General features: G+C 40.9%; 1 protein-coding gene and 1 non-coding gene across 9 annotated transcripts in view; one reads left to right on the forward strand and one right to left on the reverse strand.

The window, feature by feature from the left end:
• Positions 1–24,616, reverse strand: part of FMNL2 (formin like 2) — a 212,310-nt gene that overhangs the window by 25,760 nt on the left and 161,934 nt on the right. For all 8 annotated transcript variants that reach the window (XM_063116548.1, XM_063116543.1, XM_063116551.1 and 5 more), the window contains 6 exons: positions 19,032–19,106; positions 13,428–13,538; positions 9,678–9,827; positions 7,508–7,609; positions 4,793–5,108; positions 2,273–2,476 (listed from right to left, as the gene is read on the reverse strand). In XM_063116548.1, the coding sequence (XP_062972618.1) occupies positions 2,273–2,476; positions 4,793–5,108; positions 7,508–7,609; positions 9,678–9,827; positions 13,428–13,538; positions 19,032–19,106 (958 nt within the window). The remainder of the gene's footprint in view (positions 1–2,272; positions 2,477–4,792; positions 5,109–7,507; positions 7,610–9,677; positions 9,828–13,427; positions 13,539–19,031; positions 19,107–24,616) is intronic.
• TRNAA-UGC (transfer RNA alanine (anticodon UGC)) lies at positions 16,767–16,837 on the forward strand. The gene has a single exon. It is a non-coding gene; the product is annotated as a tRNA-Ala (tRNA).

A 24,616-nucleotide genomic window follows, 5' to 3' on the forward strand; every position in this document is an offset into this window, starting at 1 on the left:
GGGTTAGGCAAAACAGAGCTTCCTTCTAATGCAACCGAGAGGAAATGCTAGTGAAACTTCCATTAAGTTCAGACAGATTTATGAATGCTGAAGTCATGCTTGGAACACTGGCAGGAGAAGCAGCGCTGTCATACGCATTAGGGAGGTATTCTTTGGAACAGAAGTTTTGAAACTTTGTAATACAGAACTTTGGTGGAGCAATAAAAAGGAAAATCCCTGTTCAAGCCCCTCTGGACTTGATAGCATATGCAACCACCATTTTCCAGTCCTGGTGGGGAGGAAATGAAATAAGCCTTCTCTCCTGTCTGGCAAATAAATGCATTTCTGAGACCTAAACTACACATGACACACTCAGCCCAGTATAGTTTTTCCACTGACTCCCCCCACCCCATTTTTCAAATGTAGTAGTAAGTGCAGCTGCAACCTGGAGTAGAGCACTGGCATATTGGAGAGAGAGAGAGAGGGTGGGGAGGCTTTTTAACCCTTCCCCTTCTGGCAGCTTTTCCACTAAGAATTGTTCCCCGTCCCATCTGTTTTTCATCTGCATAAAGACATTTGAGGCAGGGATGTTCAATAAGAACTTGAAACTGAACCTCTCCTCTGTCATATTCTTACTTAGATATGCCAAGTTCACATATATTATCGGAAGATGAACAACTATGGATGTTGGCCTAAAGTCAGGAAGAGAAAGGTGAAAGAAAGCACTTGCTAGAGAGCTGAAGCTCCTGTGGTGCCAAATATATGTCCCAAGAAGCATCCAAGTGTTACCTTCTGCCCACCCCTATTTTCATCTCTCTCTCTCTCTCTCTTTTTTTTTTTTTTTACAGTGAACACAGGAATCTTCCTTCTACCAGGTCAGACTATTTCTCCATCTAGCCTTATACCATCCACCCTGACAGACAGCAACTGTCCACGGTCTCGGACAGAGAAGGATTTCTCCCATCACATGCTCTCTAATACTTTTAATAGGAAATGCCAGGGATTAAACATAGAACCCTCTGCATGCAAAGCTATGGCCACCTCTCCTGTTTTTTAGACGGTGAATGTCCAAAATCTGATGAATGTCAAGGGTAGAGTCTGAGTGCTAAGGATCTCAGACATGTTCTATGCATGACTGAACACACCGGTTTATGTTGACAGTCCCCTGAATGTCACTGTCAGCATTTACTAAAGTATGTCCAAAAAGAGGAGAAGCAATGTACTGTTTGTGTACACTCCCAAAATTTATCTGGGGTTGTCACATTTGAATGTTGACACTGACCAAATTTTGAACAAATAAATAAATGCAAACACAGAGATTAATTGATGGGGGCCACCTAAATCCACTGGAAGTGCAGAAGCCTTCTGTAGCAACCACTCAGACTTTCCTTAGAGAGGCCTGCCTCCTAGCTTGCCAAACCTGAGTTTGGAGATTACAAATCAATCTACAAGGTGAGGCATCTAACACTTTTTCATTACCAACGCACTAACTTGAATTACTTATAACAATGGTACAAAGCACAGGCAGCCTCTAGATGTTTCTGGACTGCAACTCCCATCAGCCCCAGCACACAAAAAACAATGGTGAGGGATGATGGAAAGAGTAGTCCAACAACATCTGGAAGGCCACACATTCCCTACCTCTGGTATAAAGCCTCTACTTAATAACATTAAAGGGTAGTCTCAAGGCATTTCCCTAGAAACTTAAAGCCTGAAAACTATTCACACTGGGGGAAGAATCTCTTAAACTTCTCACCCTTGTATCACTGCTGTAAGACCTTCACCCTCTCCCCTTCTAGCAAATACAAGGAAAGCAACATAGATTTACAGTGAAACCCAATACATGACTACTCAAAAGTAAGTCCCACTGAGTTAAGTAGAACTCAGCCTAACCTTTTCCCAGACTTTTTGCATGAATCAATCAGCATCACCTTACTGCAACTTTCTACCTTTAGAAAGTTAGTCTGCCTTGAAATTACTCTGCTGCTAAGGCTTTGCACGACTGGGGCACTGCCATCAGTAGGTGTTAAATTAGGAAAGGCATAAGAATGTAAGAACATAAGAAGAGCCCTGCTGGATCAGATTAAGGGTCCATCTAGTCCAGCATTCTGTTCGCACAGTGGCCAACCAGCTGCCCACGGGAAACCCACGAGCAGGACATGGGTGCAACAGCACTCTCCCACCCATTTTTTCTGACTTTTTCTGACTGATTGCAATTGACCAAGGGAACCGTTAATTCTTTAGAGTGTATATAGACTTGTACGGCACATCAGTGATGCCTGTTACTTCTTACCTGCTAATCCTGAGTTGAAAACGACTGTAGGGGAGGCCGTTCCTGGAAGAGGAGGTGCTGAGGGTGGGGGTGGGGGTGGGACTGGGGGAGCTGGGACTGGTTCTGCAGCTGGACCAGGGAGAGGCGGCGGTGGAGGCGGGGGTGGAGGTGGCGGAGGCGGAGGTGGCGGAGGAGGCATTGGAGCTGTCACAGGACCATTTTGCACTGTGAAAATGAAAGAGAGGCATGGCGCTTGAAAGAATTCATCCAAAACAAAAAGGACAGGTGGCATTTGAATGTATTTGACCAAGAGATGACTGCCCACCCACCCACCCAGCCACACACAGAAGGTTTTCTCTGAGCTACAGGCCATTGACATGGTGATCTTTTCAACATGTTATGCCTACAGACTGGAGAGGCTACCAGATGGACGTTATGTGGGGTAGCCTTCTCGCGAATGTTATCGTTTGTAGAACGGACCTCAACCACAACAAGGCTCACTTTCCAATTCCTGCACCTGCTGACCTGGGAAGGGAAAAGTCACGGGTTGTGCAGCTAAATGAAGAGGAGAAGGTGGAAAAGGGAGGAGGACATTGAAACCAATCATTTCCAGAAGCAGTTTATTCTGAAGACAAGGGAGAGGGAGTGGGCTGTGGCCCTAAATTCATGTTAATAATGTTAAGTGTCTGAGAGCGAGAACAATTCTCCTGCCACTGTGCTGGCGCTTGCTGTTTTCAGTACTTTGCACGCTGAATGCATCTTAATTCATTCTGTGGAAATTCTTGCCTTTGGTGACTATACAGCATATTTGCTTTTGGCAGCACTGGGCACTTGATCATCTCAGTTCATCACCAATACTAAAAGAAATCGCATCCTAAGTCGTCTTCAGCCTGAGATATGAAGACTCAACCCACTATTGGCAAAAGACACCGTACACTTCTCAGAAAAATAAGCTAATAGCCCAAATAATTAAAATGTACTTGGATTCAATCCTCAATTAACCTGGTTCACACTTAATGACAACCCAGATAACGGCAGATTATGGGTTGTCGTTAAATCGTGGGTTGTTGTTATGTGCAAACCCTGCACTATAGTTTAACTATTTGTTCTTAACCACAAACAACGCAGAATTCACAATTTAACATGAAACCGTGTCCCAGTACACACAATATGCAAGGGTCATTGGGAGCTGCTTAACCCATGATGAGCTGACATTTCAAATATGTAACCTCCACTTGGTGCAAACCCGATCACCAAGGGTATTTGAGGGTTAAACAACCATCGCATAAGCCTACAACAAACCAAGGGTTATGCAGGGTTATTGAACCCTCAAATAACTCTCAGTGGCTGGGTTCACACCACATGGCAACCTCCAAGCAGGGGTTGCATATTGAAAATGGCACTGGCATTTACCACAGGTCATCAGGGCAGAGACAACCTCTGACGAGTCTAGTATGTCATGCAAACTGGCCTCATGAGTTCTCTTCCTGAGTTGTTCATGGTTAACAACTCATAGTTAAATCATAGTGCAAGGTTCTCTAACTACAATTCCCAATTCAATGATAACCCACACTCTGGGTTGCCATTGTGTGCGAATCAGGTCAATTTATGCATCTTATTGAAACCCCACTGGCCTTGAAGAAGTCATTCAGATTCACATCGCCTATGAATCTGGCCTATAATTTCTCTACAAAAATATGTGGAATGACCACAAACAATCTTAACTGATGAAGATGGAAAGTGTGACAAGGGCTGGATACCTCTCTCAGGGCAAGAATATCTCTTTTTCCCTTTTCGTGCTTGTGTTATTTTTGTAATGCACCATGCACATAATAATAACAATAAAGTTATTTGAGAGATTCCGTCATCCCATACACTCCTACTCGCTCCTTTTGGTCATAGGGAAGCCCTTCTGGTGGTTCCACAGGCTGCCTGGATTCATCTGACAGCAACTCAAAAAGAGTACTCAGTGAAATTGCCCCTGCCTTCTACCAGGTATTGTGAGCTTTAAGCACATGTGAAAAATGTCTCTTTTCACCCAAGCTTTCCCAGATTAATGTTTGTTGATCAGGTATTCTGCCGGTTACTCTTTTAGATACGCATACATTGAAATGGAGATTTTACTGTTTCTATATTGTATTTTATTGTGTTTGTGATTGTGCCTTTATGCTGCACAGTTTTTGTAAATTCCTAACAGAATAAATAAATGACTATATGGTAGACATTGGGTGCAATCCATCTTATTAGGCACACTTCAACAACAGGCCAGTCTTAAAATTATTTACTGGAGGTTGGCCTTAAGGGTTTTAATGGAGTTTATTTGTAAGTAAATGTTTTTAAAGGAAGATGCCATGTGCTTTGGGGTACACGTAAATCCAACTTGTTTCAACAGGGCCCTTAAATGCATCTAACTTTCTGCAGATTATGGCCAGTCTCTGCCATGGAGGCCATGAAATGTTACTTATCAAAGTGGATGAGTTAATACTTGTTATCTTAAGTTGGACAAATCCTACTCTGTGCTTGGTTGGTCGCATTTCTCACCTGCTTCTGATTCTGATTCTGACAGTGGCAAGGGTGGTGGTGGAGGTGGCAGTGGAACCAAAGGTGTAGTGCTAGAAATGGATCCGCCACAAGTTCCAGCTGCAGCTTCAGACCCAGAGGGCAATGTCCCAGAAGCCACCCCAACAGGAAGAATGTTGATATCACCATCTCCTTTCTTCTGAATTTTGATGGACCCTTGCTTCTCCAGTTCGTGGATCTTTTTCTCCAGTGTTGACTGTCGCTGAATGGCTTCCTCTTTTTCTTTCACCATTTTTCGCAGCGTGTGAACCTGTGTATTTGCATCTTTGTAAATTTCCTGCAAAAGGGACCACAAGCAAAGAACTGATTTGCATTCCAAGCACAGAACATTGTCAGAACTGAACCATCAGTAGAACATGGGATTTCGAGGTATGTCATTTGTTGATGGCATATTCGATGGTTTGCTTGTCATGTTTTCTTAATCATAATTACATTTTCACTTTAATAAGTAGTTGAAGAACCTCAATCAAGGCCATGGAAGGCATGCAAGCCATTGGCAGTTGCGGGCAATGTATACACAGATACATTGTACAACAAACCGGTTCAACTAAGCCAATCACATCCTCTTGTAAGTGTTCTGGATGAGATTGCCGGACTTCTATCCCTCTTAGAAGTTATCTGCCACTTTCCCTTCTTCTTGATATAGCCTACAAGACTTGGCATTCCAAACAAATGGGGGGCATCCATGCGTTATCTGAACTTGCCTAGCATTTGCTTAAGTGGACTAGTTGGTGGTCTATAAAGAACAGGCATACAAAATGTATAACAGAGAAATGTATACAGTTGGCCTAATAAAGGTCCTATATGGATTATGGTTTTTTTCTTACAGCTGACGTAACGCTGTTGTTGTGATTTTGTATAACTCAGAGAATTCCAAATTTGGCTGCTTAACAGCAGGACCCTACACTGGAGGAAGAGGATTTTACATCACATAAGCTGGTACTTTATTCTCTGAGGTTTCATCCTCTCCAACTACTAGTTAAAATTTCTCAATTTGGCTTCTATTTACTATTTTTTACCTAACGCAGCATCTGGATATATCTCCAGCTTTGCTAACATAAAGCTACTTCTGTTGTCACCAACCAGGGCGTCTGACTGGGTTGACTGGGATGCAGATAGTTTTGTATTAACAGCCAGAACGTCTATTTTTTAAACCTGGAGAATCTACACTTGCCTGCGCCTTTCTTCCACCCAGTGATCCTAGGGGCAATGAAACCTGAAACCATCACCTGGCAGAGTCCAATTTGAATGTTTGCAACCCCTCCTCCTGCATTTCATCTTAAAACTCTGACCATGCAGACAGATTACATCTCATTAGCCTTCCCTCCCCCACCCCAACCTGCCTTTTGTAACATCTTTCCTGATCTGAAGTTCTCGAAAGCTCCCACATTTTGGGGAATCTCTGAGCTTGCCTAAAAGGGTTTCACACAATGGGCCTGTTCAAACAACACACATGGTTAGGCTGCTAACCCTTTTGCAGCAGGTGGTTGGTGAGCGTGTTTAAACTGTGCTTATGTAGCCACCATGGTTAGGAATGGTTCACACATTCACACCATAGTTCACACCATGCTTAACCACCGTGGCTTAGTGTGTCATCTGAACAGGATCTATATGGATTTTGGAACACAGAAAACTGAGATTGGGATCTAAAGCAACTCAGGCACTTCTGCACATACTCGAGCTTCCCAGATTTCTTTCTGACTGCAACTCCTCATGCTGCATCAAAAGTTGCTGGATCAGAGGGAAACAGCTTGTCAGCTGCACAGAGCTGCAGTCTGAAGGGGAGATCACAGAAGCCCTGTTGCACAAAGAGACCTTTATATGGCCCTTTGAATTCTAGCTGAAAAGGTTAAGAAGATACTCTAGCCCTACTAGGGCATCAGAATCTGTATAAACTCTGCATGGGGTGAGCAGGAGTGCTCTAGTCCGGCCCCCTCCTTGTGTGTTTCCATCGCCTGCAAGTCATAGAGGATGACTGTCGGAAGAGGAGTTTCCCTTTATCCATGGAGGTGTTCTGATTTTCTGTGAAGTGTTCCTATGCTGATTCTACACAGATTCTGAACGCATGAATAGGTCTAGTGATGTATATCTATCCTTTCTATATTAGCAGTTGCAAAATGATAGGTAGAACTTTCTCCGCTGTGGCACCCCGGTTGTGGAATGAGCTCCCCAGAGAGGTCCGCCTGGCGCCTACACTGTACTCCTTTCATCGCCAGCTGAAGACCTTTTTTATTCTCTCAGTATTTTAACGTTTAATTTTAATTTTAACTTAAATTTAAATTTACTGTTTTAACTCTGTATTTTAATTTTATATCAATTTTGCTGCGTGGTTTTTATCCTGGTTGTGCTTTTTATACTGTACTTTGCATTTGTGCTTTTAACCTGTTGATTGTTTTATTATGGTTTTAATTTTTGTGAACCGCCCAGAGAGCTTCGGCTATTGGGCGGTATAAAAACGTAATAAATAAATAAATAAATTGCAGAAAGGAACAAAGGCTTTTAGGTTTTATTAGTCCCATGTATGCACACCTTGGATATATACAGCCCCTGTAGCGTGCTTGTAAATTTGAACTATAGTCAATTGTGGGTGCAAAGGTGAATCTAACAGATTCCACTTTTTAGAGGATGATATACTTGCGGGCAACGTGCACAATCTGCTTATAGGACGACACTTACGCGGACGACATCCAGTTCTTTGTTTCTCTGCATGAGCTGCTTTTCCAGTTCCACAATCTTTGCCATAGCTTCGTTTTCTGTATCTTGAAGTTTTTCTGATAACTGGACATTTTTTTAAAAAAGAAAGTTAACTGGTGGAAGATTTCACAACCATTAAAAAAAGAGCCAGAAGATTTAAATATACATAAAATTCCAGATATCTGATTATCTATTGTCACTGGACTGGAAGACAATGAAACTGTAATAAACAATTTTTGGGTAACAGGAAAGTTTGACATCAGGAGACGCACACCTTTTTGATGGGTGACATTCTAGGTGAGACTGGTCGCCATTGATTGGGGAATAAGGAATCGGTCCACGATTCACAGGGTGACCAGTGCAAGTCCTGTGTTCCCTGACAAATAATTCAATGATTTGCACATAACAGGGGAGAGACCGTAGCTCAGTGGTACAGTTCATACTTTGCATACAAAAAGTCCCAAATTCAGTCTCTGACATCTCCAATGAAAAGGAGCGGGTCAGATAGCAAGTGATGTGAAAGCTCTCTGTCTGAGAACCTGGAAAAACTGCTTTTAACCAGCGTAGAGAGTAGAAAAGATTGAGCTAGATCAGAAGTGCACAGGCTTTTCAACCCTATGGAAGCGAGCCTCAGCCATGGCTTCCAGGTTCATTTCACTACTCATGTGAGAACCAAAGCAGCAACAAAGAGACTGCATGTGGGTACACAAATCTCATGCATATGCTGGCTTATTAAAGTAGGATTTGATCATGTGAACCGGGCCTATGTAACTAATGAAATCTGCAGGGAATCCTCTGCACTTCTTCCGTACTTTATAAACTAACTGAAATCATTTCAAAGTGTTCGAAAGCTAAATATAAATACTGCAGAGTTGTATCTAGGTGATGCAAGTTTGTCTGAGTGAGTCATCCACACTCTTGAGCCTTTATCACTAGAGAATCAAGACATTTCTAAATAAAAGCAACTACTCCCCATCCATTCCATTCCAGCATGATCCCTGTTGCTGATAAATTTTTAAATGTATAAGCCATGGTCCCTCAGTCTGGCTCCACTTTGCAAACACTCACTGTATATCTTGGGAGCAACAGAGATTTCAGTGTGTACTTTTATGGTATGAAACATTGATCTGCTGTATTTGTTTATTCAACATATACGTGGAATTTGCAATTTAAATGTAAATTAGTTCCCCACTACCACCACAAATATAACAGGGTTCTTGGTGAAACTATTCTCCCAAGTGATTCCATCTGGGATTGTGAAATTAAATTCTCCAGAGCTATTTGAGTCAATATTCTGATCAGAAAACCACAGGACCACACACATGTGAGATGAATATGGGTAGTTTCTTTCTATATATATTTAGAAAGGACGAGGAACATCCATGGCTCTACATGAACCCAGAATGGAGTTGCCCAGAGGCAGTTTTGTGATCTATGCCTTGAGTAAATATGAGTCACAATGGTAAATCAATTTTAATATTAAAATTGGACTGAATTCAAAAATATTTTGTAACAATGTGACTTGCCTAAGCTTTAAAACTCAAGCTATGCTGTGTAATCAATTGTACTGAATCTGTAACCATATTGTTCTTAAAACTGTGCATTCAAATTTTGAAAATGATTATTAAGTTGTATAGATAGTAAATGAAGAAAAGATTACTCAGATAAAGAAGAAAAAGGTGAGAATGGTAATCAGGTACAGTGTGGTTAGCAAAATCTTAACAAATTTCTGCAGCAAACGTCACTAACTGTTTAGTAGACAATAAAAATGTAAGACAAGCCCTGCTGAATCAGACCTAAGGAACATTTGCCAAGCATCATGTTTCTAACAATGGCCGGCTAGATGTCTCACGCAGGGCCCAGAGGTAACTGCAAGCTCACACTTCTGAATGCTACAGCATGTAGGATATTTTTTCCAGTTATGTGTCAGTTTGGAAAAGGGACAAAAAAGACTCAGCAGTTACAGTCCACAGAGATATGTTTATATCTAAATTGCTTAAACCCCTTTTGCAATAGGTAAAAACCAGTGCAAGTATATTTGTAATGACTGCTTCATTTCCCTTCTGTAGAGCTAACCCCTTCCTTTACAATCAGACTCTGCCTTCAGAAAACCCCAATCACTCTGTTTTAAAGCATTGGCATTGAGACTAACATGAGATATATTTTCTTCCAGTTCTTCCACTCTTTCCAAGGCGGCGTTCTTCGTCTCGGCATCTTCCAGTAGAGCTCCCACATCAAACACATTGTCGAGATATGCTTGAATCTGCACCTGCAGCTTATCACTCTCTGTGTGCTTCAGCTTCTGAAAGGTGTGGAGAGAAGGGGCCATCAATGAATTTGGCACCAATGAAGTCATGTTTGCAACCAAAGCCACAGGTCTCTGAAATACTTAATCCTAAACGTCTGGAGGGCATGAGATTGGGGGAAGGCTGACTTCGAGCATCTGAAGGAGCAGCCATCTTCTTCCCTTCTCATGGAAAAATGAGCAAATGAGTTCTTGCAATTTTTCCACTAGTGAAATGTTGCTTATAACCCCGTGTCTACTTAGAAGTGAGTTCAATGGGGCTTGCTCCCAGATAAGCAGGGCTGCAGAACCTCAGGCCCAGCATCCCAATCTGGCCCTCCGTGGTTCCCCAGAAAGACACAGCTCCTTCCCTGACCCCCCCACCCCCTTTCCCACAACCACCAACCGAATAGTGGGTTTCCCAGCTTTTGTATAATTTTGTCACGCTCCTAAGGCTTCGTTTCTGGCAGTAAGAGCTTTAAGCTACATTAGGCTGGTGGTTTTGATAGTTTTGGCCCCACCCCTTCTGCCTTTGGCCACGCCCACCACTGGAACGCAGCCCCTGAATCCTTCAACAAAATGGAATTTGATCCTCAGGCTGAAAAAGATTCGGTGTATAGGAGAACAAACTTTGTTACTCTTGAGAAAGTTCAACCAGTTGTATTCTTCTGACCTAAATGAAGCTTGCTATAATGGATTTTGGGAATTCCTGTGTTCCCATAGCAGAATAATGGTTTTCTTGTTGAACTGAATGTACTGGGGGCGGGGGGCGTTATTCTAGAGTTGGATGCGAATAAATCAAAAGAGTTCACCATTAAGGTTATTATGGGGTTGTTTTGTTTTGTTTTGTTTAAACCAATAATCCTGGTGCAGGACTGTAGCATCAGGAGGAACGTATTATATGGAACATAAATATTCTTGTTAGAGTATGTTATACAATGGGACAAAGCCAAAAAGCATCAAGAACAGCTGAACTCCTAAGCAACAAAAAAATGTTTTCATGTTAAATGTTCCTAATAACAAATGGAAAAATGGGACACAAAAGCTGAAATGTAATTTGTGCCAACAAATTCCTAACAGGTATTAGAGGAAAAATCGTATATTCTCCTAGTTTAATAGCAGAACTGGTTTACAAAATAAGGATCTCTCCATTGATTTCACCAGGTATGACTTTAATCTCTCTCTCTCATAATGGAAAGGCTCAATTTTAGAATGCATGATAGTGATTAATCAGTCTGGAGTTGGGTTCCCAATTATGGAAAGGCCCACCATTCAATGGTAATGTGTGTTCTTTTTCTTCCCAGATTCATTGAAGTAAATATAATGAAGCACATGAAAGGAATACTAGAGCCACATCACTCAATTTGCAAACTGGCGTTAGCTACCATGGCCCAAAGTGTAGTTGCTAGATTACAGTAAGATAATAATAATTAATAATTATGATAATAATATTTATAAAAATGACTATGCCAGCACATTACTATACCTACATAATGTTGGCTTTTCAAACCTAGTTCTTCACATCCCCATTTTCTGTTGGGTGAAAGGGAACTGGATAGCTATTTTGGAACAATGGTCTGGATTATATAACTACTCTGATGGACACTTCCCTGAAGCCTGGATTATGTGCTGCACATGGTGAACAGATCATCCGAATCACTTATCACAGGGAACGCGGACCCCATTTTTGTAGATCATAGCTCAACCCGCTTTAGGAAGGTTTGCTGTGATTAACAGATTCACAAAACCAATTGTTTTAATAAACAATTCAGATGATCCATTAGAATTCATATCATGTTGCCGTCCACATCTCAATGGTGATGCAGAATTCTAATCCATATTATTCATAAGAATAGAGCCGAGCCAACCTTAATCCCTTGGCCAACACATCTTTGGGGAAGGGCTGTAGCTCAGTGGCAGAGCACATACTTTGCACATATAAAGTCCTAGGTTCACTTCCTGGAATCATTAAGGAAGATCTGAAATCCTGGAAAGCCATATCTGGTCAATATAGACCATGGATGGGGAACCTGTGATTTATTTATTTAATTTATTTATTTATTTAATTACATTTATATACCGCCCCACAGCCGAAGCTCTCTGGGCGGTTTACAACATTTAAAAATAGTAAACATTAAAAGTATACAATTTAAACACACACACACACACACACACACACACACACACACACATAAAAACAGTATAAAAACAACAGTATCCATTTAAAAACAACAATTGTGGGGTCCACCAAAAACAAACTTAACGTTGTTAAATGCTGTTAAAATGCTGTTAAAAATCACAGATCAACATCTGTGATCCTCCAGATGTTGTTGCTCCAACACCCATCAGTCCCAGGCAACATGGCCAATGGTCAGGTAAGCTGAGAGTTGTAGTCTGGCCACAGGTTCCCACCCCAATATGAAAAAATACTGAGCTAGACGGACTGGGGTGGGGTGGGGAGGTGGCAGGAAGAAGAACGGGGAATGACATAATAAGTCAAAAAGTAGGAATATTCCAGTCACACTGGTTTGGAAGATTTAAAGTCAGCATCTGAAGTTACTCCTTCCTCTTGACTGCAGTTTCTCATTTACACCCATGTCATCATTTGTTCATTTTATCTCTACAGTTGTGGTTAAATTACTGCTGCCAAGAAGGCAGTCATGTATTATGATTCCTGTGCTTGAACCACAAGGGCACAGAATGAATAAAACCCTCCAAAGTTTTACACAGCTGCAGCCTGTGCAGTGTGTCACTTACTGCTTACTCAAAAGGATCAGCAGAAAGGGGTTTGGGGGGGGGGACAGGATAGAGAATTAGCTGCCAGAACTTTTGAAATGGATCCAGCAGTCTCAGCAGCAAGGTCAGTGTGATGGAGGTGAACGTAGCATGAGCATTCGTCGGAGCAAGGATCATCGCACCAGAAGTGTGCACAGCATATGGTTTCATTCACTTCTCTTGGCGCAGTAACTGGGTGGTCACTACATATAAGATGCAACGTAAGAGGAATGCCTTCTCCGACCCCACTCTAAGTTACTGAACGACTTGCAGCTGGGGATTGCAGCATCGCAAATTCACCAAACGAAAAGACAAGAGCACAAGTTACATGTTTGTAAGCAGTCAGGAAAAGCCTGCATGAGGCCTGCGTCCATTTAGAAAAAGGCATGGCTGTTGACTTTTGGATGCTGATTTGGGGGGCTGAAGAGCGCACATAGCTTGTCCAGCACTTAGGCTTCCCTTTAAGCACTCACATTTCAAAGGAAAAGTTGACATGAGAGACAGTTAGTAAAATAAAAGATATAATTCAGCATGTGCAGAGACAACCCATGAGGGAGGGAGGTTCCCCCCACCCTGTAATACCAGTGTATAGAGGAGGAGGAGGAGGAGGAGTATAGTTTGACCATATTTATTTATTAATTAAATTCTGTAACATGGTTTTGTTTTAGTATTTGGCAAATGTTTAAGAACAATGTAAAGTCGAAACAAAGAAGGGAACTCTTAAGAGCTCTTCTTAACACAGTAGGTGGCAATTCATTTTCAGCACGATTACATCCAAGTGCAAAACTTAAATACAGTACATTGACACAACCGACCCCGGGAGTTGAAGCAAGCTGTACTCACATCGAGATATTCATCCAGACCTAGCTTCGTAAACTCATACTGGAGGTGAACTCTGAAATTCATGTCTTCTACTGAGTGGACCACTATGTTGATGAACTGCATGCACGCCACCTGTAAAGCAAGAATTGGCAGAAAATGGAACCTGACAAGCAATGGCGTTGCGCCCTTTCTTTTGCACAAGAACAAATTATGTGGAACATTGGCTATTTTATATACAGTCCTGACCCTACATCATATAGCAGTGGAGAATAAAAATAATACCCAATCCAAAGGTAGTGGATCAGGTTGCTCCTTTTCTTAGTACATGAAGGTATGACAACCCTTTAAATTTTCTGTTGTGAAAGTTTCTAGTTCTCTCTAATAAGTCCCAGCTGCAAATCTGAAACCTGATGGATACAAACCAGTATACAATAAAAAATATTTGGACTGAATAAATGGTTGTTGTGATGAGGACAAATCCTCATTTTCACACCAGACATGCACATATGAGCAATAAAGTTTACTGAAGCAAAATATATGGATTATTTTAAAATAGCACTTCGCTCACCAGCACAACAACAATAGTCGTGTCTGCAAATGCCTTCCCAAATCCTCTTTTTCCTCTTTATATCATGGGGGGACGGGACATTTCCATAGTCCTGTCCAGGTTTCATGTCAAATTAAAGGTCAGGAGCCTAGAACTATTGTTCCACTGACATCCCATGGTAATCACTCAAGTTTCACTGTGCTTCGTGCCTAATTCATGGGATTTTATGGTGGACCCAGACATCACCATCTTCCATTTGTAATCCTTCCATGTCACCCCACTGCTTTTTTTGCCAGAAAAATATTTTGTTCTGACTTTATACTGCTAGTTTTACCCTACCCTGTGCCTGTTTGGTGCATTCTCTTCCCCTCCTTATTGTTTTACTATGATTTTATTAGAATGTAAGCCTATGCGGCAGGGTCTTGCTATTTACTGTTTTACTCTGTACAGCACCATGTACATTGATGGTGCTATATAAATAAATAAATAAATAAATAATAATAATAATAATAATAATAATAATAAGGCGGAATGGCTGCACAGTGCCTTTTGATAGTTAGCAGTAGGAGCCCTCAGAGAGCCTTGTGGAGCCTTTCTTGACCCTTATTGCAGATAACATTGCTTTCTGTTCTGCTAATGAACAACTGGCAGAAACCAAAATGATTCCACAATACTAGTGGGCTTGGGAATCCACCGTGCAAAGCCTCCACCATGCGAAGATGGGGGCCTTCTTCTGCTGGGCCAGTTCCTCTTCCTAACATTCTGAAGCACGTGCCACAAGCAGGTTCTACCCACGTGCAGATCTAGTTGAAACCAGATGCCAGCCCAAGTATCTGATCTGTCAAACCATGTTCCGTTAATTCTAAGTCGCTCTTTCTACATCATTATTATATTTTAATCATAGGGGGAGGGAAGTTAGTAGAAACAACCCAAGGCTGCACAGTAAGTATGAGTAGTAATGAGCCGTCCTTTCTTCCCAGAAGTATTGTAAAAGCAGATATTATCAGCGGCCTTTAAAGAGCAACGCTTCTTAAAAATTCTTCAGTTATTTTGCAAAAGGTAAGCACTTGATAGTGCCCTAAGGAGTGTCAGGGTTTAGTCTCCAATCCACCTCAGGCACCTGGAATGAGGAGTTACACCTGGAACTATTTTAACTGCTTAGATCTCATTGACCTCAGCCTTCCAAAAAGTCCTGGCAAAGGAAGCAAAGGGAGGATTTGAGTAAACTGGTGAATAGCTTCTTCCCAGAGCAATTAGACTTCAACTCAAAATAAACTCTTTTTTGCTGAATCAGTTATGTTTGGCTGTGTGGGGGGATGCTTTTTTTTGCTTTGGATTCTTCTGCTAGTGCTTCTTAAACAAATGAGGAATGATTTGTTTAGCTTTTGAGCTGGAGATCCTGGCTTGTCACTGCCATTACAAACCAGGATCGCAAACCAGGGTTTCTTCTTTGTTTACAAATCCTGGCTCATTTGGGAGCAACAAGCCAGGATCCCTGGTTCAGACCACACCTTAAACAACTGGCTTGTTTAGTACAGTCTTTCCCAATGCAGCACCCTGAAGATGTTTTAAAGTACAATTTTCATCAGTCCCAGACAGCGCAACAAATGGCCAGGGGTTATGGGAGTTGTAGTCCAAAACATATTCAGAGCACCAGTTTGGGGAGGAGTGGTTTAATCAGCTGCACTGCAGGGAGTGGGGGAGAAGCCAAGTAAGAATGAACTGGCTGCATGTACGAGTTCACAACTTGTTCATGATTATTGTACTGTGTGGACACAATTCTGAGTCACCAAAAATAAGTCTAAAATACCCTCAGGCATTTTCATCTCGTGCTTCTCTGGAAGGGTTGCTTGAGGCATGTTATATCATATGAAAACAAACAAGATGTAGCACTTGTGTCTGTTTGACAGACCAGTAGACAATTTTTCCATGAGGGTTGCAGCGGATACTTCTGGAAATACTTGTGACCATGTACAGCTCTAAACTTCTTTCTAAAGCTGCGTGCCATGTTGCATAGAACTTCATTTTTTGCCTAGTTTTTTTTCTTATTATATTTTTGTCCTTAGGAATAATATCCAAAATATCCACAAGAAATATCCAAAACCAACAATACAAGCATAAGGACACTACAGAGATTTCATTGCACTATAGTGATACTATTGCAACAGTGCCAATCTCAGGTACTGAAAATCCTGTAAGGCTGATTTTCAGGCTGGGGGGGAGGGATGGTGAAGACAAATCAATAGAGAATAAATGTTTGCTGTCTCTGGGATCCCTTCGATTCTAGAACTTGGGGTCACCCAAAGGCATTGATCAGTAATAGATCCAGGGGAGACAAAAGTTCTTCACACAACTCATAGCTGACTTATGGAATTTCCTGCCAATCAGACATGGTGATGGCCATTATCTTCAAAGAGATTAGACAAACTCACAGAACATACATCTCTCAGTGGCTTATGGTAACTGAACGAAACCTCCATTTTCAGAAGCAGCATACCTCTGAATACCAGATGTTGAGGGACATACAGTGGGGAGAAGGACTGTTGCCTTCACGTGCTGCATGTGGGCTTTCCAGAAGCAACTAGTTGGCTATTGTGGAACCTGGATGCTGGACCAGATGAATCTTCTGTCTGATCCAGCAGGACTTAGTTTCTTAATTGGCATGAAGGCTGATTCACATGCTACTCTCTTAATGAGGGAATGCCTGTCTTTAAATGCCTGTCTTCCTCCTTGGGAATCCTGAAGAAGGGAGCAGACTCTCACTTACCAGTAGTCAGTAGAGGAACCTAGATAGAGAGGGTTCTAAGAAGGAAGGGCCATAGCTCAGTGGTAGAGCATCTGCTTTGCATGCAGAAGGGCCCAGGTTCAATCCCTGGCATCTCCAAGTAGGACAGGAAAAATCCCTGCTGAAACCCTAGAAAGCTCTGCTGCCAGTCAGTGTAGTCAATACTGTGGCTAGATGTCTGACTCAGTATAAGTAAACCACCCAGAGAGCCTTGGCTATGAGGCGGTATATAAATATAATAAATAATAATAAGGATTGGGTTGGGGAAGGCTGCACTTAGCACTCCTTGGTACTAATACCTGGAAGTTATAAAAGTGCTGTGCTGCCTAAAAGATCCAAGGTGCGATCAAGGTTCTCTTAACACTAAATCCAAAACTTTGGGATTATGGAAGAACAACTTCTTTAAGTGCTAAACCCTGGCACGGGAGGATTTTTTTTAAAGATGTACCTTGCAGAATATGCATTTCAGCAGTGATAAAAGGACACAGATGGGTTTGGTGGCTAAACTGTCTTGTCTTCCTGGGCTTTCTTTGCATACTGGAACATACCAGTTCAGTAGGGTGCTCTGTGCCATTTTTTGGGGTAACTATTCTGTGTATATTTCCTACTCTCAGTAAAAGAGGATGTGAGATCAGACAGTAATTAGGCATGGGCAAACTGGGAACTGGTAAAAATGGAAGTGCTACGTTTATCTATAGAACTAGAAGAGGAACAGACAGAATGTCACTTCCTCACTTATGCTCTGATTCACATGGCATGAGCATGCTGCTGTAGATTTTAGATATTGACTGTTCCCCTGATATCTTGCTTTAAAAAAACCAAAAAAACTTCCTAGATCTTATTTGCATTCCTCTGACTGTTTTATCTGGAGGGATCTCACTATTTTTTTTAGGCATCCCCCCTCCCACCAGAATTATTAGCTTTCAACATTGCAACAACAGGGCAGACATGTGGAGTCAATCAAGTATTCTCACTAGGTAACATCATAGATACACAGACATTTTCAAGGAAGCATCTCAAGAGATTGAGTGGTGGGGAAATTGTGGAAATATGGGGTAGGTATTACATTGAAAAATCTCATAGAGGTTTGGGTGGCATGCTCAATAGCTGATGGGGTGGGGGGAGGAACAATACATAGGATACAAAATCAAACGTATCAATCATGTTAGACTGAGAGGCACTCACATTAATTGTCAGGTCATATCTCATATACTATACTTTTCCTATCTGATACAAGTGCACATGCAGTATAAACTAGAAAACCAAGAACTCATGGATTTCAGTTGCAGCAACTTCTATGATTTGTTATGAATGTATTAGAAAGTAACAGCTGCAGCTGGAATCGGGGCGTTTTCTGCTCAAAAGCTACTGTGTTCAGGTGGCTAGGCTACTCCTGTGAGAAGGAAAAAAGAGAAAGATCCTGAAATGAACCAGTATAAAGTACCAGATCTATTGATATAAAGCCTTACTGATCAAAGCATGAGGGAGACTAAGGAATTACAAGCAGGGGCATTATAAATTACTCCCAGTAGTGGAAGAACGAGACTTGTTTATTGTGTGTGTTGATTGGACTCTGGCTTGAATTGGCAGAGAATATGTTCTGAAACCTAGTATAGCACTGAATACTGCTTAAACACTAGCTGAAGCAGACAATAAGTATATAATGCTGGGTCTAAGGAGAACAAAAATTCATATTTAGGAAAATGCCACATAAGAAGAGCTATGCTGGATCAGACCAAGGGTCCATCTAGTCCAGCACTCTGTTCACACACTGGCTGATCAGGTGTCGACCAGGGACCCACAAGCAGGACACGATGAAACAGCATTCTCCTACCCAGCAACTGCTGTAAATAGGCTTACTGCCTCTGATACTGGAAAAAAAAATAGTATTGCTTGATCCTGCAGGGTGCAATTGAATAACTCCTATTTTTCACAAGCTTTTACAGTTCTCAAACTGGACTTAGTTTGCTTTTCTTTTTTGGCTCAATGTTCACAGCCCTGGAGTGCAAATTAGTTTTACTAGCAGGACCCATAAGCTTTGATCCTAAGAACCATTTGTGGAATAGGGCTTTCTGGTCTCTCTTTCTCCAAAAAGCTGGCCCTGAGAATTGATGGACCCTCAAAAATGGTGTGGGATATCAAGCAGTGATGGAGGGAAGAGTCACGTATTATAAGTGAAATATATACTTAAAAGAAAGTAATAAAAATGATCCAAAGTATATTGAGGAAAGAAGAAGAAGAAGAAGACTAAGCCAAGATATGAGTGAACATATTTTAAGTTCCCAACACTTACCATGAAATCTATATTGTTATCTTCATTTCGAAAATGTTCCATCAGCTTTTCAAACCGCTGCTTTTCACCACAAACCTGGAAAAAAATTGCAGAATGGTTCCATTACACATTTGTACACTAGAGGGAGTACTAAAAACACTAGTGAACACCTTTTAGCCAGAAACATTCAAAATTAATGGTAGTTTTGCACTGATGAAATAGATATTTGGACTTAGGAGCGGGTTCACACATTAACACTAACCCATCGTTTAGCGTTACAAGAATGAGCATAGGCAAGCCTTGGGCTCCTGGGCTCCCTTCTCCTTCTACAGCATGGCTTCCCCTTCCATTTTTGATTAGCTGCTGGTTGTTATATTGTTCAGACCCATGAAACTGTGGTTAATCTTAACTTAGAGGAAACAAGCGAACTGCAAACTGCAGTTTCTGCTAATGAACAGGTCGGACTGGACTGACTAGCATATCTATAGTATCTTTTTATTCTCTCAATATTTTAACACTTAATTTTAACTTAAATTTAAATTTTACTGTTTTAACTCTGTATTTTAATCTTATATCAATTTTGCTGTGTGGTTTTATCCTGGTTGTGCTTTTTATATTGTATTTTGTATTTGTGCTTTTAACCTGTTGGTTGTTTTATTGTGGTTTTAATTTTTGTGAACCGCCCAGAGAGCTTCAGCTATTGGGCAGTATAAAAATGTAATAAATAAATAAATAAATAAATACTATGGTAACTCACTCCTTTGGCTAAAGTCAGAACAATGATCTATAAGCAGGTATGTCATCCGGTTTCTAATCTCACTGCTCATTTTAACATATCTGACAGTGACACCTTCAATTCAGAAAAGCTCCCCAAAAGAAGCATCATTAAGACAAGCATTTCAAGTAACCACATAAATTAAATATTCCCTGCACATGAACACAAAGGACTCTCCTGGTAGCAGCAGACCCAGTAATGTGCCTCACAAAAAGCACACCTTGCACAGCACAAAACACAGACAGAACCATCAACAGGATTCTATCCAGAGTGAAATTTTGCAGGCAGGACCAATGGGATGAAAACACTGGAAGACATAAAGGCTTTGCTCCTTAGCTATTTTGAGCAAGTATAATTTAGCATAAGATAAACGATATTTTTAACCATCAATAACTAAGATGGGAGGCTTGATATGGGCAGCTGCAACCAAATCAGTCCCACAGAATGATAAAGGGGCAGAGAGAGGGGGGAGAGGGAGGGAGTAAGGGAGGGAGAGAGAGAGAGAGATCCTTGTATTAAGCTTAAGAATGAGATCCAGCATGGTGTGGTTTATACTGCTGGACTAGGAGTGGCAAGACTCAGATTCTAATGATTAGCCTAAGCTCACTGGATGACTTTAGACCACACACCATTTATTAGCCTAAACCTACTTAGGGCCTGTTCAGACAACATGCTAAGCCATGGTTAAGCCACTAGCCCCTTTTGCAGCAAATGGTTAGTGAGAGTGTTTAAACCATGGTTATGTAACCACCGTGGTTAGGAATGGTTCACCCGACACACTAAGGTATGGTTCACACGACATGCTAAGCCATCATGATTAACTCAAAACGTTTAACCAGTGTGGCTTAGCGTGCTGTTTGAACAGGTTCTTATTGTGATGATAAATGCGCAGGGGAGATATACACCGTCCTGAGCTCCTTTGAGAAAAGGTGAGATGAAAAAGCAAGTAATAAGAATGAGAATATGAGGCATTAGGCTGAACTTAATGCTACCTAAACTGACTCTAGCCAGCTGTTTGGGAACTGGTTTTCAGTCACAACTGAGTAAATGTGACAAGCATAAAGATCCGCAGAATAGACAAACTTGTCAATAATGGATACTGTTGTTTTTATACTGCTGTTCTCATGTTTTTGATGGTTTTTAAATTTTGTATACTTTTTAATGTTTACCATTTTTAATTGTTGTAAACCATCCAGAGAGCTTCAGCTGTGGGCGGTATATAAATGTAATAAATAAATAAATAAATAAATAAATAAAATTCTCGGCTGGAAATCTGCATTTATTGGTACAGACACAAGGCCAAAACAGGATAGTACATGTTATAAGAAGAGATATGGAATTGCCATCTGAAAATGTGGAAGTGACAGGCCTAATGTTTACAATTTTCTTTCCACTGTAGTAGCATAACTGGTTTGAGATATGAAAACTCTGCTTTTTTCTTACTTTAGAATCTAGAATATTAACATCCATCTGCTATAAAATTTGGAAAAACTTAGCAAAATGGAAAATAAGTGAGAGCGGCATATCCAGAGCAGATGAATAAAATAAGCACAGGAAAAGAAATGAGAAAAATAGCAACAAAAATTGGAGGGGTGCGTGCGATATGACAATGGTTTAAAGGTGGAAAACAATTAAAAAAATTATTTGTTATCAAGAATAATGCATCCAGTCAATAGCCAAGTGTTTTATGTTCTCCAGTTCTACTCTTTCAAACTGGTCAACTTGCATACATCAGTAATTTCAAGCATCCCAAATGTGAAATAGTTGTGATTGCATATTTGGCACCCACTGTCAAGCAAGGCTTAATTCAGGTGCTGATTTTTGCGCTTGTGCATTAAAAAAAAATACAACTAAAGAATAAGTAAGCAATAATAAGCTACATATGTTATCTGTTAGCTAAGATGTATACATGCCAAGTTAACGTGCATATACAGAGAGCAATTCAGTGTTGTAGGAACAAGCTTCCAGGCTTTTGTACTACACCTTCCTCTTGTGTTGCAAGGAGATCACAAGCTTTAGCTTCCATTTTCAACTAACTGTGATTAATCAATGTCCTACTTCACACATATTGTGAGTTAATTAACACTTTATTTGCCATTATGCGTGAACCGGTTTATTATGTCTGAACTCAGACAAACTATGCTACAGGCAGTTACCATTAGCAGCAGTGTTTAACAATGGTTAATTATCCTGGCTTGTTTTCCTAAACCATAGTTAACACTAACCAGAGTTTTCAATTTGGATTAAATGTGTAATTGTGGTTAGCTGAAAATAGAAGCAAAGGCCCATCACCTCCTCACAGCTGCACCTGTAGGGAGAGAGGAGTATGTGAGTCAAAGGGCTGGCTCACTTCATTCCTACAGCATTACACTATGGTTTAGTGTTATGTCCAAACACAGCCACTGCGTCTTAGTTGTTTCAGTTCCATCAGTGCTAGTTTATTCCAGTACATCCCATGACTTCCATAAAATAACAGGCACAATTTGGCTTTATATTTCATGTACTCTAGCCTACAATGGAATCCTATGGAACGCCTGCAAAGTTCTGTCCCTAAAGCAAACTCTGCACAGCTCATGGGATTAAAGGCTAACTATTCATAAATTCAGTGGCATTCCTCAGTTGTGTCCTGGGGCAAGAATTTCTGAATAAGGATTCATTTTGCTGCTACTCAATCCATAACAGAGGTCCTAATGATTTCAGAATGGGCAAAGCTTTCATTAGAAGTTAACTATTTAATGTGCTCAACTATAGATTATTGGTAATGCATTCATACCAAATATTTACACTCTCCTAAAAATGCCTATTATGCCATATGCCAGCTGATCAATTATACTGTTCTTCATGTTAAAGACCAGATGAACGAGAGAGAAAAGGATACAGTTTCTGTCTGGCCTTCATAATCAAACCAAAAATGAATGCCACCAGCCCCTTTCAGAACCCCTCCCATCCCAGACAGGCCTTCCCTCCAGCAACGGAAACATGCCTAGTTCAGGCCTGCTGCTTGAATGAACCTGAGCCCCTTTAAGGAGCAGCATGCAACCCTCCACCTCCTACTGGCCTTTTCCAAAGAAAGGGCCCTTAGGGAGGGAGCTTCAAGAAACCCTGAGCACCAAGCAGTGGCACCTTTCCTACTCCAAAGCAAAAGAAGATGGGGATGTGAGTTAGGGTTGCCAGCTTGGCCTTACATGGTGCTCCAGGCAACCGGCAAATAACCTCACCCTTCCGTCCAATTTTGGAGCTGGGCAGTTGGCTGGGACAATCCTCATTATCCCCTGCAGCTTCTAAATTGGGAGGAAAGCTGGCCGCTCATCACACTTTCAAGAGAGTAACGTCACAGTCACCATGACAAACCAGAGAGTGTGGTGTGTTGGGACTGAACAGGGGAAACGTCCCAGTGCAATGATGAAGCTCACTAGTTGACCCTGGGTGGGATTCAAACAGAATTCAAGTGTAATAATGAATAACAAATATTATGATTGCATTGTATCAATTGTGCCTACGAAGCTTGGGGTAATTTGTTGATTTTTCAGCAAATCCAATTTAAAACGAATAAGTAATGCACCTTAAGTGCAGTCCTTGCTTATTTTGCAGGTCTTAGTCCCAAATAAATTGGCAATTCAAAAGTAATTGGAATGTACGACGGATTAGGACACCGGGACCTAGTTGCAGAACTTGTGAACAAAATGTATCACAGCTTACCTAAACCCAATTGCACAATAAGACCTGTGCCTATCTTGTGCTTGATTTGCTTCATTTTTAACTACATTTGTGGCACGATCGTAAGCACTCTTCACTGGACGCACAAGAAATCTAAAACTATGAAATCCGCTTGCAATCTTTGGGTTTGGTATTTTTATTAAATTGAAATGACACTTGTCCATATAAATATGTCACACATGATATATTCAATCCATTAGAAAATAATCTCCAACTCAAAGCAACAGGTCATTAAACAAAGAGCATTTTCTAAACAGGCAGGCTTGAATGAAGAGAGCAGTTCCACTGGAAGTAATTTTCCACAAGAGACTTGGCCCAGTATACAGCCACCAAAAATGACAGGGGAAGTAGGAAAGCCCAATGCAGATAGGCTTTATATATTTGAGAGGAAACCTCTCAGGATGTGAGTGGAAATTTGGGAAGCAATCACTGTGGTTGTTAAGTTTTTATACGGTGACTTTAAAGAAAATGGATGATCTCCTACAAAAGAGTTTTTTAAGGATCTTTAAGAAAGATGTTTGCAGTGGAAGTTGTGCCACATTCGTACACAGGGAGTTAATTAAAATGGAAGCAAGTTTCATCAAGGACTGAGCTCAAGTGGGCCTTGTCATGAATGCATCCAAGTGAATCATAGAAAATGTCTGTCTTAATTACAAATAATTCATGGTTTGTTGATTCAGTCAGGAACCATAACAAAATACGACCTCACAAGAACTACTGATAATGTAATTATTATTATTATTATTATTATTATTATTATTTATTTATTTATATAGCACCATCAATGTACATGGTGCTGTACAGAGTAAAACAGTAAATAGCAAGGCCCTGCCGCATAGGCTTACAATCTAATAAAGTCATAGTAAAACAATAAGGAGGGGAAGCGAATTAATTCAATGCTAAGAACAATAAATTCACAATCATTGTGTTTCCAAACACACCTTGACTGAAATCTTTTATTGATAAGTGAATATAGCTCTCTTTTCCTGCTCTTTACATTTTTTTTTTTTTTGCTTTTAACAGGCCTGTTCAGACAACACCCTAAGCCATGATTAGGCCACTAACCCCTTTGCAGCAAATGGTTAATGAGCATGTTTAAACTGTGATTATGTAG

The sequence above is a fragment of the Elgaria multicarinata genome, chromosome 2 (assembly GCF_023053635.1).
Source record: "Elgaria multicarinata webbii isolate HBS135686 ecotype San Diego chromosome 2, rElgMul1.1.pri, whole genome shotgun sequence".
NCBI lineage: Eukaryota > Metazoa > Chordata > Lepidosauria > Squamata > Anguidae > Elgaria > Elgaria multicarinata.